This window comes from Magallana gigas, chromosome 9, assembly GCF_963853765.1.
Source record: "Magallana gigas chromosome 9, xbMagGiga1.1, whole genome shotgun sequence".
Taxonomy (NCBI): Eukaryota; Metazoa; Mollusca; class Bivalvia; order Ostreida; family Ostreidae; genus Magallana; species Magallana gigas.
The window spans coordinates 24,514,574-24,534,311 of NC_088861.1; the positions used below are offsets into that span (position 1 = coordinate 24,514,574).

General features: G+C 30.3%; 1 protein-coding gene across 3 annotated transcripts in view; it reads right to left on the reverse strand.

Moving 5' to 3' along the window:
* The window catches only part of LOC136271259 (uncharacterized), a 129,989-nt gene that overhangs the window by 108,463 nt on the left and 1,788 nt on the right, over positions 1-19,738 (reverse strand). The window contains exons 2-11 of one of the 3 annotated variants that reach the window (XM_066070877.1): positions 16,584-16,647; positions 16,276-16,501; positions 15,922-16,038; positions 15,732-15,795; positions 15,473-15,618; positions 15,261-15,326; positions 13,602-13,648; positions 12,739-12,811; positions 10,996-11,377; positions 8,883-9,465 (exon numbers count right to left, since the gene is read on the reverse strand). In XM_066070877.1, the coding sequence (XP_065926949.1) occupies positions 13,617-13,648; positions 15,261-15,326; positions 15,473-15,618; positions 15,732-15,795; positions 15,922-16,038; positions 16,276-16,501; positions 16,584-16,628 (696 nt within the window). In that variant the 5' untranslated portion in view covers positions 16,629-16,647 and the 3' untranslated portion in view covers positions 8,883-9,465; positions 10,996-11,377; positions 12,739-12,811; positions 13,602-13,616. Of the gene's footprint in view, positions 1-8,879; positions 9,466-10,995; positions 11,378-12,738; positions 12,812-13,601; positions 13,649-15,260; positions 15,327-15,472; positions 15,619-15,731; positions 15,796-15,921; positions 16,039-16,275; positions 16,502-16,583; positions 16,648-19,738 lie in introns of those variants that run through there. The other 2 variants (XM_066070879.1, XM_066070878.1) reach the window with 2 other exon arrangements.

The following is a 19,738-nucleotide window of genomic DNA, read 5'->3' on the forward strand; positions in this document are numbered from 1 at the left end:
ATATTATCATTTAAAATTCAATTTTCCATTCACATGTTTACAAAAAAATATCAATGATATACATGTATCACTTTGTGAACTTGTATAACTAATTTCTATTGACTATTTTATTAAACCACTATTACTGTAAGCCTTCAAACGTTGTTATCTCTTGGAGATGCTACTCAAACTACGAAGCCCAGTACTTCTTTCACCAATAGCTTATTAACAATCGTGATCGTACAGTTAAAATTTCAACAATTAAAAGCAGTCCAAATCAAAGTGTCTGCTTAACCTCATTTCACATGGGTATTTATAATATTTTACTTATGATGGACAGTTCTGACTAGTTCGGCCCATATACGACGATCATGAGTGAACATTTAGTGTTCAAAATTAAGATTAATATGTTATTTCTAAATAAAGTAACAAAACTGTCAAAACTGCCAATCAAAGAGTACGATGTCTCCGAGTCCTGGGTCTCGGAGTCCCCCACCTAAGTATGAGGCATCACTTACTCAAAACACGTTCATTCATACATGGCATAAAGGTTACAAAGGTTAAATAGCATTACAAGGCTAACATGCAATACCAGGGACTTTATCACGGACACAGGAAGCCAAATATGACAATTTGTTTATGATTTGTATATATATTTTCTGTTTGGATTTTACTGTTTCATAATCAATTAACATCATTTAGGACTTACAGTATTTGAATGCAGGCTTTGAGTGTCCCGCCTTTTTACGACGCATCGCTTGCGTGCAATATTGAAATATCATGTATAAAGATATAAATGAGTTAATGGTTTAAAATATAATATAGAATATGTAATACATGACTCAATATATAGTACCAGAGCTATCGTTGCAGGCACAGAATTGCCAAATATGACACTTCAGTTGTATATAATTATGCCCGTATTATTCACCTGGTTTCAGAACATCAATTAGGAATACTACGCAGTGCTACAAGAGTCACAGAGTTCATTCTGTTAGTTATCATTACCACCATTGCGCAGTACCTAGGTATACATAAGTATCATAGTGACCAAAATGTAATACTAGCAATTCAAGGTCATAGCATGGCTATCTGTTTACATTACTTTGTATTTTGGAGAGGGTTTTGCCTGTTACTTAATTCATCCATTTGCATTCTCAATAAAAAATGTTTTTATAAACGTAGTCAGTCACTAGACACATCAAATTCATTGTGACGTTTTGCAACTAAATATAATGCCATACGTCCCAAACAATATTCATATATTTTCCATACAGTGCCATTGCCAAATCTATTGTTGTTATCTATGTATTGTTGTTATCTATCTATTGTTGTTATCGTTTTTGTAAGCATAATAGTTTTCAACCTTACTGCGCAAAATATAACACAGCCTATAAATATGCAATGAGATGTTGAAAATCTTGCCTTAAAATAAGGAAATACAAAATTTAAATACCGTCTGGTGAAAAACATCCCGTAGCGATGTCACAAAACTGTTCTGTACATTCACACTTCTCCTGACAATATTTTCCGTAGTTAGGATAGCGACATGGCTCTGAACAATTTTCGCCAACATATCCTGGTAAACAACCTGAATCCAACCAAAGTGAAAACAAAAATTCTCTTATTCTTGCACTTAACTAATTTTATATTAATTGTTTCAAAGGGAAAAAAAATCAAATATAATTCTTTTAACATAATTTTCCATACCATTCTTAATTTTTATAATCAAAATTTGCAACAGCGTACATTACTCATTAAATGTAACATTTTTTGTTTGACTGTAATATCCAGCCTGATTTTTTTAAGTAAGTGTATAATTTTTTGATTTAAAAAGAAACTTTACCTTTATTTCTCATATGTTTTCCGTCCATAGAAATGAAGTTTTAGTTCAAATATAACGTCTCACTATAGGCATCATATTTGCATTGTCTAATTATGACAATCACAGTGATATTTGTTATGGCTGTGTATTAAACAAACAAAAAATGATATGCAAACAATTAATACATTGTACAAAACAGAATACGGTATTAGCTTTACCCTTAAAATTGAAATAACAAAGAGCTTGGGAGTAAACCTAAAGACTGTAAACATATTTTTTTGGTAAATTTTAAATTCAATTAAAAAAAGAATTAAAAAAAGAAACATCAGAGTTTTCTTAGGTAGGAGTTATAATGTTGATATGAGGTAATGAATAGTATCTTCAGATGATTCTCATTGTCTAATATTCGACAAACATTGCACATATGATGTGATATTCTGTTTTAACTATTAGCAATTTAGTTAATTGAGTAAACATTAATGTGATTATGATACACTCAACTCAAACAGTTAACAACATAGCATAACATAGCTTTTAAATTCCATACCATAGTATTTAAATTTCATACTATACCATTAGATTCTCAATCGCCATAGCATTTCATAGCAAAGCATAGCGATTTTAACTGATTTTTTAAAGACAAAGGTTTATATTGCGGAATAGCGGTAAACTTTTATTCCTCAATATTTTACTTCGAAATTTTTAAAAATCCTCTGTATGCCGAGGCCGTTTTGTTCAAATATCATACCGTATCATACCATAGTATTGACACATTCATTTTAATATCTCATAGCATTGCAAAAAATCTAATAGCATATGATTAAAATTGGATCCCATGAACAAAAACTGTTCTAATATTATATCTGTGAATTAGAAAGCATCTGCTCATGTTTATGACGTTATAAATAGAAAAAATTGTTGGACAAAGATTTTTGTGAAAAAAAATTTTTTGTTTAATTATGAGGATGTGCATTTGGTATGATACATGTAAAAGTGGAAGCCCATATTTAACTCTTTCTCTTTTGAATTGAACATGTTTAAATTCAATATATTTCTAAACAGGAGAATTAGAATATTCATACCGATTTACTGAATCATTGCAAACATTATTATTTTGGACTTAAAGACATCAGTCGATCTTAAACAATTAGGTATATATTATAAGCAAAAATACATGATACAACCTTACCTTTCGCATCAGGTATGCATGAATAGAAAATAAAAAGAATATGTCTAGTATCTATGTGAAAGAAAAAGCTACATTGTATACGTTATGTGGGTGTTTTTCCTTTTTAGGAATATAGAACCACGTATACATCCGTAAGAAATTAAAATAACTCAATTTGGCAATAATCCAAAAATTTGTTTTTAAAATCATATGGTTCCCGAAATACTACATTGTAATATCTGTGTTCCTTTGGGTTTTTTTTTACCTCTTAACACATTCTACTGCCACGTACTTGCATGCTATAATAAAAAACTCGTTCTTCTGTACATACATGATCCTTCAAAACATTTAAAAAAAACTGCCTATTTGCAAAATCAAACCTGCTTGCCATTGAGTTTAACAGTAAGTTTTATTAGGAAACTGGCCAAAATATTTTTCTTTTGAAGAACAACTAAGTAGAGATATACTTTTGCAATTTTTTGTCGCTGTGACGACTAACTACCGAGAACAACCGTTTGTGTTATCTTCCCTTTTAAAGAGCTAGATAGAAATATAAAAAAAAAACCAAAAGAACACCGATGTTTATCTTTTATTTAAAAAAAAATCTGAAAATTAAAGTCATCTCGGAATGTCACAGTCTAGTCAGTTGCCTGTCGGTCCAATTGTTTTGCTAGACCCCCCCCCCCTCCCTCCCTGACTTAAGGTGTGCTCATGCTTTGACACAAATATCTGCTGTAACTTTTTGTAGAATCTGACATGCTGTGCATGTACCGATAGTACTAATCACATGAGATTATCTTCATTTTGTGTTTGACTTTTTATCAGTAAATAATTCTTACTATGATAAGCGATGCATTATAAACGACTGAACAGGTTATTTGGCAAAGTTTAGATCGTACACGTTAATGTTCATCAAAAAGTATTGGACTTCTAAGTAGAGCATTGGTTCTACCCTCAAATGATTGGCAGAAGCTTTTTTAATCGGAAGGGCTACTAACATATTTGTTTTTACTCTGATTTAAATATCAACCATTATTTTCCAAGACATTTGTGTCATTTGTTCTCTGAGATATTCAGACATGATTGATTTGTAAGATGAATATAAATCCCAAAATTTTTCTGTTTAAGAATTATGCTAATTTTACTTGTATATATGATTTGCTATAATACTTTGTCATTAGTTATCTTGATAAATGCTTTCTTTAGTTCCTAAAGCATTATGTTGCGTATTATTTTATTTTGTCATACATAACATCATCCTATCAGTTATTCATAAATAAAACTTACAAGCAAATAAATTTCTGAGTTGTATTCAAATAAATAGAGTTCATTCCAATTTTCATTCCCCTCCCCCAAATCACCAAGTACATGTATCTTAAATCACAATTACAATGTTTTGAGGACTAGCATCGAAGTTTTAAGTACAAGTTCGTACATAACAATAAATAGCTACATGGATTTCATTCTCCCAGCGCTTGGATGTTTATGAAATGTGCTTTGGTTCACTTTAATCAGAAAACTATCACATTGTAAATCATGAGGTTTGATCAGGGATCTTGAAAGTATTTCGTTGAATTTCAGTTCTTCAGATATACGAGTATCCAAAGGGTACTTGGGGCTTCTTGTAAAATTATTTGCAGCCCTGGAACATACAGATAATATTTCCGATTGTGATTCGATTAAAAATTATTATTTCAGAGTTAAGACCATTTTAACCAATAGAATAACATAACATGCAATTTTAAGAATACCAGAATTTATTATTAAGTTTTTTTTTATTTACAAAGTTGGTAAAGTAAAAGTACTTGATAACGAAAAGTTGTAACATTTTAACGGAATAAAACTTCAGTATACTTTGGTCTAGTAAAATTCTCTTTGTTGCCTTTTAAGAACTAAATCCAAAAACGGAAATCACATTCGGCATTCATATTCTCAATATAGTTAGCTATAGGACGTGGTTTCCGTTTGTTATCAATGTATTTCAACACACTGCACAATCAGGAAGATTTTATATGTGAGAACTATATGACATATCCCTGTCAGAGTACTTAAATGTTTTATAAAATTAAATGACGAAATAAATGAATTTGTTAACAATAAAACAACAATAATTTATGGAAATATACAGACATTTGTACATATTTACAGCAATTGTAAAATATCTCATACGTGTAAAATATCAAAGTAATTGTTGCGTTTCTAAAGACACTTTTCAGGCTAAGAAAATATGAAATGAATATCAGGTTACTTTTCATATCAGAAAATTTTAGGAAAAAATTTTAAAACTGTTTTACTGGTCTACTAGCTGCTGTTCTGACTATTTCAGCCTACAACAGCTACATTTATATCTTGTTTTGATGGAAACACTTGAGATGTAGGTCAATATTGTGAGTTGTATGATTATAACATTCTTCCTGTTTGTGGCAAAATTTCAATTGAAATTTCAAATACCATCTAAATAGACGGAGCAGCTTCAATCGGCAGGACGGTTAGATAATTTCATTTAAGAAATATATTCTGATGCAAATTTTAAATTATAATATAGATATATATATATAGATATATCTAGATATAGATATATATATATATATATATAGAATAATACATACCTTTTTCCATATCACAGCCAGTATCAGCCTGAGACTCCAATATCAGCCCGAATACCGAAGGCCTTAGGAATAATATTGGTCGAGGGCTGATACAGGCTGTGATATGGAAAAGGGGTATCTATTATTATATTCATTACATACTTAGTAATAAAAGTTTAAAAAAGGAGCAACTTAAACAAAATGAATTAAATATCATTTGAAAGTAGTGTGTACATTTATTAAATACAAATATGAGATTTTATTATTGTTTTAATAAACATGTAGCTACAGAACCAGCATTTCCTCAGGTTTTCTGCCCCTAAACAGTTGCTATCATTTGTAGTATTAAACTGCACTTTAAAATGTCAACTGTAGCAAATGTTTATTTTTCGTTTGTAAACATGCACAAATGCCGAAACGAAAGAAGATAAAGGAGTTCCGCAAGGGGTGTGATACGGATCCGTATCAGCCCTAGGGCTGATAACCTGTATTAGCCCCGGAGGCCGATACGAGTTTTGTGATGTCATCTGTATCACATATGTAAAAAACCTGTATATATATATATATATATATATATATATATATATATATATATATATATATATATATATATATATATATATATATATATATATATATATATATATATATATATATAGTTAAATCCAAAAAAATATCACAGTGTCCGGTTTTAAATAAAAAAAAAACCTTATATATACCGTTGCAGTCCTTGAACATACAGATAATATTTCCGATGCATGGTTTTTTGTTACTCTGATTCATGATGTTCAGTATGACACTGTATAAATAGTGCCTGTTAGGGAGAGTAACTGTTGAAATTGACACCCCGAGAAAATAATTGTCAACCGACGCGAAGCGAGGGGTGTCAATTTCAACAGTTACCCTCCCAAACAGACACTATTTATTTTATTATACTGAATGTCTTAATTTCAAAGAGAATTTTACTGCTTTTATATAGAAATGAAGTGAATTCTACGACGAACCGTACGCGCATAATTTACGCGCATGTAACAATTCAATGTGTTACCCTTTGCCAAGTGTGTTTCTAACGCTGAGGGTAATAGAACAGATTACCAACTGCGTCTAAACCAATCAGATTTCAGTATTTAACATGAAAATATAATAATATAAAATAATACGCAACATAATGCTTTAGGAACTAAAGAAAGTATTTATCAAGCTAAGTATATATATATACCTATATATATATATACCGTTTTGTAACCCTACAACACATGGCATCTGTGTAATTAAAAAAAGATGTTAAGCTCATTAAAAATTTGAATATATCAATACTAGGAAATCTCAATGCTATGTAACTATCCTTAATGGCATCAGATCTAGAACAAGAGGCTGGCACCTTGGCTCCAATCAATTTACAGTGTGGTATTGTATATGTACATGTATATTAAATCGAGAAATTCTGTGGAAGGTATTTGTATGAGTTTGTTTAGTTTAAAAATCTTATTACCGTATTTTTAGACTGTATGGAATGTTGTGTGCGTGAGCATTTGCTTGCGTGCATGGATACACATTATGTATATATTTATAAATTATCTAACAAAATAAAAACGGATAATTGAATCAATGCAAAGAATATTAATTGCTTAATTGTGGAATTTCATGTATGTAGGGGGAGAAAATTATGGTCTAGTTCAGGAAACAGTTGAAACCGAAAATAAGAGACTATCGCGTAAACTAAGATTATGGATATGCAATTTCAGTTCTTTATTTATCGATATGAAAGTTATCGTTCTCCCCCCCCCCCCCCCAGATTATGTAGATGAAATAACAGGTGTTTTTTTTTTCATTCTCAATAAAACCTATTAATGTAGTATGATGATCGACAATAACATTTTTTTTCCTTTTCAAACCTAAACAAAATCAAGAAATATACAAAGAGTGAATTACATACGTTTTGTTTAAACGCACATGTGTTGACTTAAGATTGTTCACTTCAGGCACCTTTCCGTTTAAACACTCTGCAAGGTCATTCTTGATAAGTAAGGCTAGTGGAGATCTCCATCGGCAAACCATAGAAATAACTGAGTCTACATGTAGCATCATTATTGAAGTAGTAAGTGTTTGTTGCTCCCGGCGTCGTTGCTTTGTGCGATGTCTGTTGTTCTTGTACTGGTGACGATGGCTCTTGCTCGCTCTAGATTTATTTGGTCTTTTAAGTCACCAGATGACAAGCGAGATGATAGATGACATCAAGAGTGAGGATTAGAGAAACACTGAAACGATGATCGACTCACATTTAATGATTTTCTATGATTTGTTGCACCACTAGCGAAAAGGATTTGTCCAACTTCAAGGGGTCAATTAAACGATAATTTTAACTTTCAATTTTTACATAAAAATTATTATGAGTTTTTATTGAAAATTTAACAAGAGTTCTAGCGATTCCGCTGTAGCTGTCAATTTCTGTATTATTCTGCATTAGAGCTACATGTAGATTCAAATGGACCTGACGTATCATTAAAACCCCGATGTCGGCAAAGTTAGGGGTGTATGGGTCGGGTCACCTGTCGATATAAAAGTGGATAATAGTACATTATAATTAAAATACTTCAGCGCTTAAAAATTTTCAAAGGCAAGATTTTACCAAGAAAATATGTTTCAATTATTTTTGGAAAGATGGAAGTTATGAAGCCCAAGCAGGATTCTAACTCAATATTTACAGCGTCGTAGTTTATGCTCTAATCCATTGCCCTAATTTTTGGAAAGAAAAAGTTATGCTTGATTTTTTTGTTTATTTTGATAAGAAGTACATAACAATATAAAGGCGTTCCATAGCACCTTAATACGACAGAAATATGTTCACAGCAATAAACTCCAAAGAAATAAAACAACATGCTTATCGATAAAGGTATAAAACAAATTAAACATTTTTTGTTCTTAGTCAAATTTCTTTTTCAATACATCTAAGTTCTTTTAAATTTTGAATTTGTAAAGTCGAAAAAGCAGTAAATCAAAAAAGACAACCATTCAAAATGAAAAAGATATTAAGGAGATTACAAGTACAGTATAACATATATGAAGAAATAAAAATTCATAATAGTTTATATGTTAAAAAACAATATAAAGGATGTAAAAGTTATAACACAACACGTTTGGGCTTTTATACGCTTCCAAACTCTAAATGAATAATGAATATCAAAACATTATATAAACATGTATTTATATAAATGAAGCAACATCTGTAAACTTCATGATAAATAAATTATTTTAACAAAAACCACAAACGATCTAGTAATAAAAGATTACTTATTATTAAGCTTTCTTTATATAAATTCATTAAGTCTTTTGACAAAGAAATAAATTTGTAATGGTCATTTCGCAAATAAAATATGTCTTAAGAGATAAAGTTACCTTCTCATGAAAAATATGCTGGTTGTTTGTAGTAAACATTGAAAAAAAAACATTGTGAATAGGGAATAGGCCTATTTAAAGTGAAATATTTTGATATAATGGTCCATTGAGTGTGTGTTATAACTACTGAGACCTGTAAAAATAAATTCCATCAGAATGTTTGTCTTAAATCTGTTAAATTGCCAACGTTCTTCTCATTGGAATGAAGTTAATTAAAAGTAATGATGGTGTGGAAAAGAAGTTTTCGATTTCATATTTTCTAACACGAAATCTGCAATGGTTCAGTTGTTAAATTTTTGCTTTTTTGAGATCTTCAACCTGAGCAAAGGCTTTTTTTAACATGTTGACGTTAAGAACTTCCTGAAAAAATATTCTTTCATCAAAAGACATTTTGCAATCTTCCACGAACTCATCTGGATCCCACGTCCAAGAACATTTAGGACAGGATAGGTCTGTACTTCCTTCTTTAAGCAGCTTGTTTCCTATCCAATAAAACAACGTGTCCGGATCTGCAAAATGCATAACATGAATATGTCAATTGATAAATACTTTTTTAAACCGTATCTTTTATATGTTAAAAATGTCATATCCATATAAATGCAAAATATATACTCAGTCGGCTAAAAGTATATTGTAACTGCATAAGTAATATCTGAAACAATGATTATTGTGCGAATTACTATTGAACATATTAGTTTTTGAACTTAAGAAAATATGCTTATAAAATACAACACAAGTCATTTGAAATCCGCGAAGAAAAAAATAAGATTTTTTAGATTAAAAATTAAGAAAAAAAATTATTACGATCTACTACACAACTTAACGAAGGTAAACTTTGTGGAAACAAAGCAATCGTAACTCTAACAAGCAAAGTGTTGCATCTCGAATGTTTATTGATTAAATACTTATTTAGGATAAGTGCAATTATAAAGTGAACAGTGCCCTTTAAAGGCTAAAAATTATTAGTGCAGTGAGTTTCAACAACATTTTGAAAATATAAATTGTCCAGATAAAAGTGCTAAATCACGACAATTAACATGCATATTATATTTTTGCACTGATGAAATGTTTTAAAAAATTTATCGTAAAGTCATCCTCTTTTTTAAATGCATCTTGCATACTAATAAAATTACGCGGTTTTTTTTTTACAGTTTATCTTTGTAACAACACATAGCTGCTGAAATAAACTTGTATTTACTGAACAGTCAGAATTGTATTTTATTGTATGGATTTACTAACATCTATAAAAAGATCAACAGTATTTTCCTTTAAATAACTGATTTAACATTAAAATCTCAACACAAAACAATAGTGGGTTTTTAGGGGGGGGGGGGTTACGATGGAAACAACATTAAAGGGTTCGGCTTTTAGGAAAGGAAATTGTGTTGATGTGATGACAAAGGTAACAACTGGCTGCATTTGGATATAACATTAATATAAATGTATAAATGACGGAAAAGTGGATGGACTAATAATATGAAATTCATTTTTTCTTATCCTAGTCAATTAAAGCGGAGATTTGGTCGAGTAATAACGAAGTACTCGAAAATTTCTGATAATACTTCTGTGTCCTTTTACATAAACTTGATTTTTTGGTCAAATGCTATTTTAATGAATTTCCTTTTGATCACAAATATTCTTGCTTTAATTTTCAACTCAAAAACTTATACAAGTGCGTATAAACATGTACTTTATTTAATTTTATACATTCTTACTCTGTAGAGATATTTAGCTGAAAAAAGACATGTCTCATCATCTACATCTAAGTATCTTTGATGTACGAAATCAGAAAAAATATTTGATACCGATCGACTTTTCGCGCTTCAAAATTCCTTCAGGGGCACTAATACTTGTAAACTAAGGACTAAATATGCAAAAAGAGAGCCTGTTTTTTTCTTCAGTAATCAAAACACTTGTGAGTTTAGAATCAAATGTTTCAAATTCATGAATATGACTAGGCAAAGCATATCGTTTTCACAGCATACAGATAGACATTCTTTTCTCGAAAAGTGTATACATTTATAGATTTGGGAAGTAACCTTTAAAATATCCACAGCATATTTCGTCGTCGTCAATGTCCAAAGAATCATTATCTTCTTCATCTTCATCCTCGTCATCATCAACATCAACATAACTATCGTCATCATCAGTATTAGCATCAATATCACCATCTTCATTATTATCAGCATCATCAGCATCATCAGCATCATCGACCTCGTCATTACGCACATTAGCATCATCAGTGTTTTTCATTCTGTTTTGGTTTGCAATCATTAGTTCAATGGGACATGGTAGAGTTTTTATATCAGTGTCATCATCACAAAGTTTGCCTTTTTCTCCAATGACGACAAACACGAACGCTCGAGGTATATTCAGCTCGCTGACAAGTTTATCTCGGAGATCACTTATGGTATTTATGCCCTACAGGAATAAACGCATTCCAAAATAAAAAAAAAAACTACATATTTACTATATATATATATATATATATATATATATATATATATATATATATATATATATATATATATATATATATATATATATATATATATAATTACATATCATAAAAAAGGTCATGACTTTAACTCAATCTCGATTTTAGGAAAAATGAACTAGTTTGATGTTAAAGTAATGTGCGTCTTAACAATTTATTTTTTAAAGGTATAAAAGTAGCGAGCTCTGGCAGAAATAGAATGTTATGTTGTTCATTTTCACATCTAACTTAAGATATTAAGGTATATGTTAAATTACATATTATAAAAAAAGTCATGACTTTAACTCAATCTCAATTTTAAGAAAAAATGAACACGTTTGATGTAAAAGTATTGTGCATTTTAAGAATTTATTTTTAAGGATATAAAAGTAGCGAGCTCTGCCAGAAATAAAATGTTTTGTTTATTTTCACATCTAACTTCCAATTTTTCTTCTTTTTTTCAATCACCCATAAAAGTTAGTACTTTTTATGCCAATGATCATATATTGTTGTCGATCTGAACAGCCTATTCTTATTTATATGTGAAAGTTACCATAGTGTAATGAAATTATTCTGCTCAATAACAACCAGAATTAAGTCACTGAAAATCACCTTTTTCCAGTTAATATCAACTGTTCAGAATAATTTACCTCAACAATAACTAACAAGACGGATGCGATTTGTTTGTCTCCCTTGGTGTAAAATTTAAAAAATTGCAAATTCCTTTCAACCGTAATGACGAGATTGAATTTAGTAGGCTTGAGTTACTTTTATAAAGAATATTTAACAATGTTTGCCTTTTATTGAGTTTTACACATTGAAGTATCTTGCGGTCACTGTTGAAATCGGATTTTCTAGGAAGTCTACTTAGTTGGTCGTTTTACTTTTTGCGCACCTAAACTTCTTTTGTTTCAGAAACATATATTTCTGACTGGCTCACAAAAAGAATATATCCTATCTTTTGTTGTGTATAACCATTTGTTGAGACAGTTATGACAGTATTTACAAGAATAGACATTTATAGACCTTTTGAGCAGTTTTGTCTGTTTTTGACAGATTTTATAAAATTACCGCAGACACTATAACAAGGATCCATCTATCACCAACAGCTTGACTGAATAGATATTTTCATTTCCAATTAGATTCTACACATCGAAGTATCTTGCAATCACCGCGGACATCGGATTTTCGAAGGAGTCTGCTTCGATGTTCGTTTAAAATTCATTTGTTTCAGAAACTTATATATTTTTGACTGGTTCACAAAAAGAATATATGATTTCGAAAATTTTGATTCGGTCATGCCTACCTTAGCGGAAATCGATCCTTGTTTATCACCAGACAAAGTTTTATATTGCAACAGCTCATCTACTTCGAAATCTCTATAATTGATAAATAAAATTTCTTACAGAACGCAAGTTGAATTTAAATGCACATATGCACATCCAACATATTTGCTGGAAATAGCTTAGATTGTAATTTTGTCTTATTCCAAAAATCGTTCATTACAATGGTTGAATTGTAATTCTATAGCAATTTTATGGTGGACTTCAGCCTTGTAAGGTTTAATAATTGCATAACTGAGTGTTTAACGAGAAAAATGCCACCCTCTTGGGTATCTGAGTTTCATTCACTGACTCAATAGAAGTGTGGTATGAAACAGAATGGCAATTAGCAATATCGAATGCAAGATTGTTATATCAACCAATTTGGAAATTTAATGTTTGTAAATTATCAAAAGGACCATCATGGATATCGAAGATTAAGGTGATAATGATTGAAGATATATTATTAAATAAATAAAAGGTTAGTCTTTTTTCTTCTAAGCAGATACGAGTATATGTTGTTAGTGTGCGGTTATGCTTTATATATAGATTTAAAGTATATGTTAAGATAAACATTTTAAAAATCAGGTAAACAAATATTGATGTAACAGTCCATCTTAACACGAAATACGGAAGCAGAACATTACAATTTTTTATTGAAATCAATTTTTTTTTTTTTTACAAAATAATGTTTTTTAATTATTTAAAACTACTAAGCATAATGCATACCGACCTTATTTTAAAGATGTTGACTATTCACATTTTCGCGTATTAAATAACATGCTATAACAATGCTCTACAAGCGGGAAATTATTACATGTACTACAGTATTTACAAAATATATAACCTTTCCTGTTTTATCTCATTTTTTTTCCATGATAGTTTCCTTGTTTTCTGAAGTAGAGGAAATCAAAAGTTAAATAATTATCCTGTTTCAGCAATCATTATTTGTAATTACAATAGTCCGTATATTCCTTATTTTACGAGAGTACGTGTACTTAATTCCGCAATTCGACAGTTTGCATCAAATTGAAAGAATATGAAATCGCAAACGCCAAAGCTTTATCTCATATGTTTTATCTTATATTTTTATATAATTTCAGTTGTATGAAAAACAAAAGCGATGTTTGAAATTCGTGAGATGAGCTTTCTGCGATTTTTCCTTGCGTTTAATTAGGAATCTACATTATTAATTACTTTCGTAGGCTTAACTATTTTTGCAGATAGACACTAAATCAGTTTTCCTTGATGAATTGCAGTTCCTTGTAAACGTGAACATTAAATTCATTCTCCTTATGAACGTAAAATTTAAAACGCTCTATATCTTTAAACATCACATCAAAATCATATTTTTGAAAATGTTAGAAAGCTGTGCATTTTTATTCAATTTATCTCTTTTCTTGATAGTTATATATCAAAATTTACATTGATACCAATACCAAGTTTTCAGTATTCAACATTTAGTTTTTCTCTATAAAACACATTTATTCTTCAGTCTCTTTGCCTGTACCTAATTGAAAATACATGGGCAAACCCTATATATTGTTGATATTTGCATAACCAAGCTTTAAGCCTAATGCTATTAATTTCACTACAGTCTGCTGAGTTGGAATAATGTTACTGCGTCTGGGGAAAGGCCTTCACCACAGTTAAAATGCCAACAATATACCCGTAATGTAGCAGAACATTGCAGAATCGCTCCAAAACGATTTTGGAGAAAATTAGTAAAATTGCATTGAAAATAACAGTCAAATTGTTCATAACAAACAATTTTAAAGCTGTAAATACCTTTTTCGAAAAGTTTATTTCTATAATTGCAGAATTCAACGTTTCTTCAACAAACGTTTTTTACACACCATGTTGACATTCGAAACTCCCGGAATTTTTTTTTTATAGAAAATGCACTGTGTTAGAGTTATCTTCCGTATTTTCTTTGATGAACAGAAAAAATATTCCAATGAAAATTAAAACGCATTTGTTTTATCGTCTCTGAAAATTATCCATGCAAATGTGATATTGTGGAAACATAAAATAAAGAGCCTCCCGTGATTTAGTGTGAATGTAATGCGCATGCGCAAAATTGTAAAATCCAAAAAATTCAGATGATTTCCGGAATTTTTTGAGGAATTTTCTTTGAATATTAATTAGCGAAGCTTGATTGAGAAAAAATAAAAACAAATTGGTAATCTTCAAGTACCAATGATGTGTAGAATATATAAAACAAAAGACAGTATTCTTCCGATTAATCGGTATTAAAGCCCAAAAATTCGAGTCTATTATTTTAATATAGTAGTATAAATAAATAAAAAAGACGTCATTTGTTAAGATGTTGATGCACGTAAAATTTGAAATACATCGACTCCTTATTTTGGAACTTCTTTGTTCTTACGATGAATAATTGGGTCAATGGTCAATTACATAAAGCATTTATTTTATACAAAAGTTCAATTAAAAGATTGGCATTTGCTTTACAATTTGCAACATACATTAATATCCATAATCTTACCTTTCAGTAATTCGAGAGTTTCTGGTGAACATTTTTCATCGTCAGTGCCATCAAATTTGTCTGAATCTGAAAATATTATTTCTCCATGCTACCTTATTTTTCAAACACGTCAATTAATGAAATTTCAATATGCGTAATGCTTGTTTTATATATGTTAACATTATGATTTTTTATTTATAAATTATAAAATGGTAATCAAATGAACATATTACCCTTGGAGCTTCTCTTGTTTCTACATGGAATGTTGAGTTTTATCTTCTTTAGCTTGATTCCAACAAAAATGATGAGCAGCAAACTAATCGCTGTAGTCGCAAATAAAGCCAAAAGACCGATTGATAAAACAACACTGGTTTTGTTTCTACAAAAAAGAGGTTCTGTCGAAAAATTTTTCAAAAGAATAATAATCAGTAGGTTTTTGGGGCTTAAAATTCAGGTTGAGTGATAAAATACCGATATGAAAAATTAGCTTACTTTTGTTGCTGAAATGTTAGAATATTTTCTAACTTTTTAGTAGCATTTCTGTAGCACATGGGGTCTAAAATTAGACACATTTCATTATTCCTGGTTAAATTGGCTAGATTTTAAATGATTGTAAAGTTTAAATTCTCACAAATGTACAATGTACACGTTTATAAAGTTCCGTCAATTTTACACAACTTACACAGGTAAGATTCATTAGATGGAAACCTGGTAGGACAAGGAGGGTCAAAATATGTACAGTCCAGACCAGGATCATTGATGATTCTTTTGTGTTCCTCGCTATAACGGGCACAGTATCCTGAATATATAAAAGATCAGGGAGTATGCAAAATCGAATGAAACGTTAGGATGGTAGCAAAAACAAGATCAATAAAAAATTAAACTTAAATTAAAAATTAATTATTGCAGTATTTTTGTCTTAAATTTTGTTACGTATACATCCCTAGTAATATAACATAGTTTACACCAAATCGGTCTTTCACTATTCGCCAAAATATTCTGATGCAAAATTAACCCGTCAATTGGCGATACTCACCGGACATAAAATGTACTGGGGCACACACCTCTAATAACAGTGTTGCTTGTTTGTTAAGAACGCAGTGATATACAAAGGTGTCTGATTTTGTACAAGATTGGATCTTTCCTAAATAACTACATCTTTTACGTTTTGCAGCAGACATCCATTCCATTACATTGGAAGGACAGCTGGACACAATGGAAATGGTTGGTGTAGACTCAGGACACATACTCAATTCCGAAATCTACAATGGTAGATCAGTCGCATACATGTATACAATATTTTTACCTTAAACAGAAAAAATACCTAATTTTGTTTATACTTACAACTAAATGAAAACTGGCAAAGACTGTCATATATAACACAAGCATCTCTATTAGTTATAACAATCTGAAAAGTGAAATTAATTAACAAGTTATTTTGTTTTTAATGCATTTTTCAAGTCTCATCATTTCGTAAATATGAATTAAGAATAAAAAGTTGAAGGCGGTGACTGACGTGAGAGTTTTTAGTCATCAGCATCCAGTTAGGGTACACGTATTTGAGGTAAATAATGCATCCATTTAATTTTATGTTATAATTTTGAAACACAAATTTCAGTTTCCCTTTTTCTATATTATATAAGGGTACAATTGTAAACTAAGCACAAAATCCAAGTTAGGTCTCGCAATATCACTGAACTTGTTTGGGGTTTTTTTTTTCGTATAACATATGAACAAACGAAAACAGAACAATGACGAAAAGGGTTTATTAAATTGTGTCAATGCCCTAAAACCATTCCATTCCTTATCGTAATTTGTCGGGCCATTTTGGGGATTGGCTCTTATATATTTTAGGAATTGTACATGTAATAGAAAAATCTAACATGAGCACGAGACAACTGAATTTAAATTATCCCAGTGTTTAATGTGTCGCAGCTTCAACCCATTCCATATCGTTTTAACACTTTATTAAGTTCAACGTAAAACCTCCAAGATCGTTTATTTACGTAAATCATCGTTGTTATAAAAGCTCAATAATTACATTTAGTGTATATTTCCCCTTATGTTTAAATTGGAAATCTGCAACGTTCAACTTCCCGTGAATATACTTAGCTTATTTATGCGCACAAATATGGACGTCATCAAGCGTTTTCGGTATATTTATTAATGTACGATTAAATGAAATGTTCAAACTTACATCACCAATTTGGTATGTACGTATGAAAAATAATCATCAAAGCATATCTAATTGCTAATGTAAAAAGTTTTTTCTTTACAAAGTTTCTAGCACTATATTTTTAGTCGCGGAAGCAAACTAAATAACATGTTAATATTGCAGTTCCAGGTATGTTTCATATCCCTGGCCAAGAGCGTATATAAAGGCTTTAAATTGACAATACACAAATACTTCATACAAATTAACATCAATATGAATATAAATATAGGCTATGAATGCTTATTTTTGGATGTCGTCGGTTCTATAACATTACAATGATGTGGAGACAAGTCTTTATACCTGTACCGTGCTAACGCGCGGTATTCATTTCTTTTGCACCGCCCTGGTGTGTTATAGTACCGGCGACATAAAATAATATTCAATGCTGAAATATATTTTATGGACTAAATTATTCACGACCCGCGATTGGTCCAAGGGGAAAAAAAATTCAAAAAACTTATTAAATATTTCTGTCATTTAGAGTCTAAAATTATTTTTAATAGAATGATTAAAAAAGTTGTAGTACCAGAAGATAAGACTATATATAACCAGTTAGAAATTATGGACGAGGTTAAAAGTTTTTATGAGAATCTTTTTAAAAATGCAGACTATGAGCTTTCTGATATAGATATAGAATCAACTATCCAGCCTCATAATATTCCAAAATTAGATAAATCAACATCTCAAGTTTTAGATAAAAACCTCAGTGAAAGTGAAATATTCAGAATTTTAAAAAGCATGAAAAACAACAAGTCGCCTGGAAGTGATAGTTTCGCAGCGGAATTTTATAAGTTCTTTTGGTCTGATCTTAATAACTATATAACAAAAGCAATTAACCAAATATTTTTATATGGAGAATTGTCAGTGTTTTAGAGGTTAGGAGTGACATCATGCCTACGTAAAGATGACAAACCTAGGCAATTTCCAAACAACTGGCGACCAAATACACTATTGAATGTTTTTTTAAGTTAATATCTAGATTTGTCAGTCTTAGGATAAAATCTACTCTGGATGTAATTATTTCTTATACTCAGTCTGGTTTTATACAGGGTAGATCAATTTATGAAAATACACGATTTATGATCATATGTCTTATACCGAAGTCAACATAATCCCTGGATTACTCATGCTTATTGACTCAAAAAAAAAACTTCGATTCAATTCCACGGTCATTCATTTACAAGGTATTACTTTTTGGATTTTGAAATCATATCATCAAATGGGTAAAAATTCTCAATATACAAATTTTAAAGCGGCTGTTCTCCAAAGCGCTTTCAAAGGCTTTCTGTCAACACAGTTTAAAGTACAGCGAGAATGTCGTCAGGGTGATCCTGTAGCCCATATCTTTTTTTCTTTGTGCTGAAATATTGGCTTGACTAGTTAAAGCAAATAAAGATAATACATTTATTTTTGTGTATGATAGAGAACATAAAATATCCCAGTATGCAAATAATACATCCCTCATCCTTGACGGTTCTGCTTCATCTTTATTTAATGCTCTTGAAACTTTACAATTATTTTCAGAAATATCGGGGTTGAAAGTTAATAGCTCATAACAAGAATAATATGGTTTGGTTAAAAAAAAATCATCTAAAGTCTTTCATTACTCTGGATGGTAATTAGAATGGGGAGCCACTGAATTTGTATTATCAGGTATTCATTTTTCTGTTGACTTTGAACAAATTCCAGAATTAGATTATAATATTCAAATCCCAAAAATATCTGCACTCATCAAACAATGGCAAAGGCGAATTCTTACTCTAATAGGAAGACTAACTGTACTTAAAAGTCTTATTATTTCAAAAATAAACCATTTACTTATTTCATTACCAAATCCAAGAAAAGAAACAATAAATTTTTTTGAACAATGATTTTTTAGATATTTTGGAAATCTAAGTGTGATAAAATTAAACGCTCAGTCGTGACACAAAACCTTTTTGCAGGAGTTCTGAATATAGTGAACTTGAATAATTTTATAACTCCTTTGAAGTGTTCTTTGATACAAAGACTAGTGCAGGGGGGGGGGGCAATCTTGGTTGAGTATTTTTTAAGCAGTGTTCGGAGATATTGGGTCTGGATTTTTGGATCTTGCTGGCGCTTTTATTGAAAATCTTTTTTGAACAACTGTACCAACACTTCTTGGAAAGATGTTCTGGAGACGTAGCTTATTGTATAGAATACGCATTTAACCCAAAGTCTAGCTAATTGCAAATGATAACATAACATCTCTAGTTTGGTTTAATACTAAAATTAAGGCGAATGAAAAGCCTGTGCTTTATAAAGA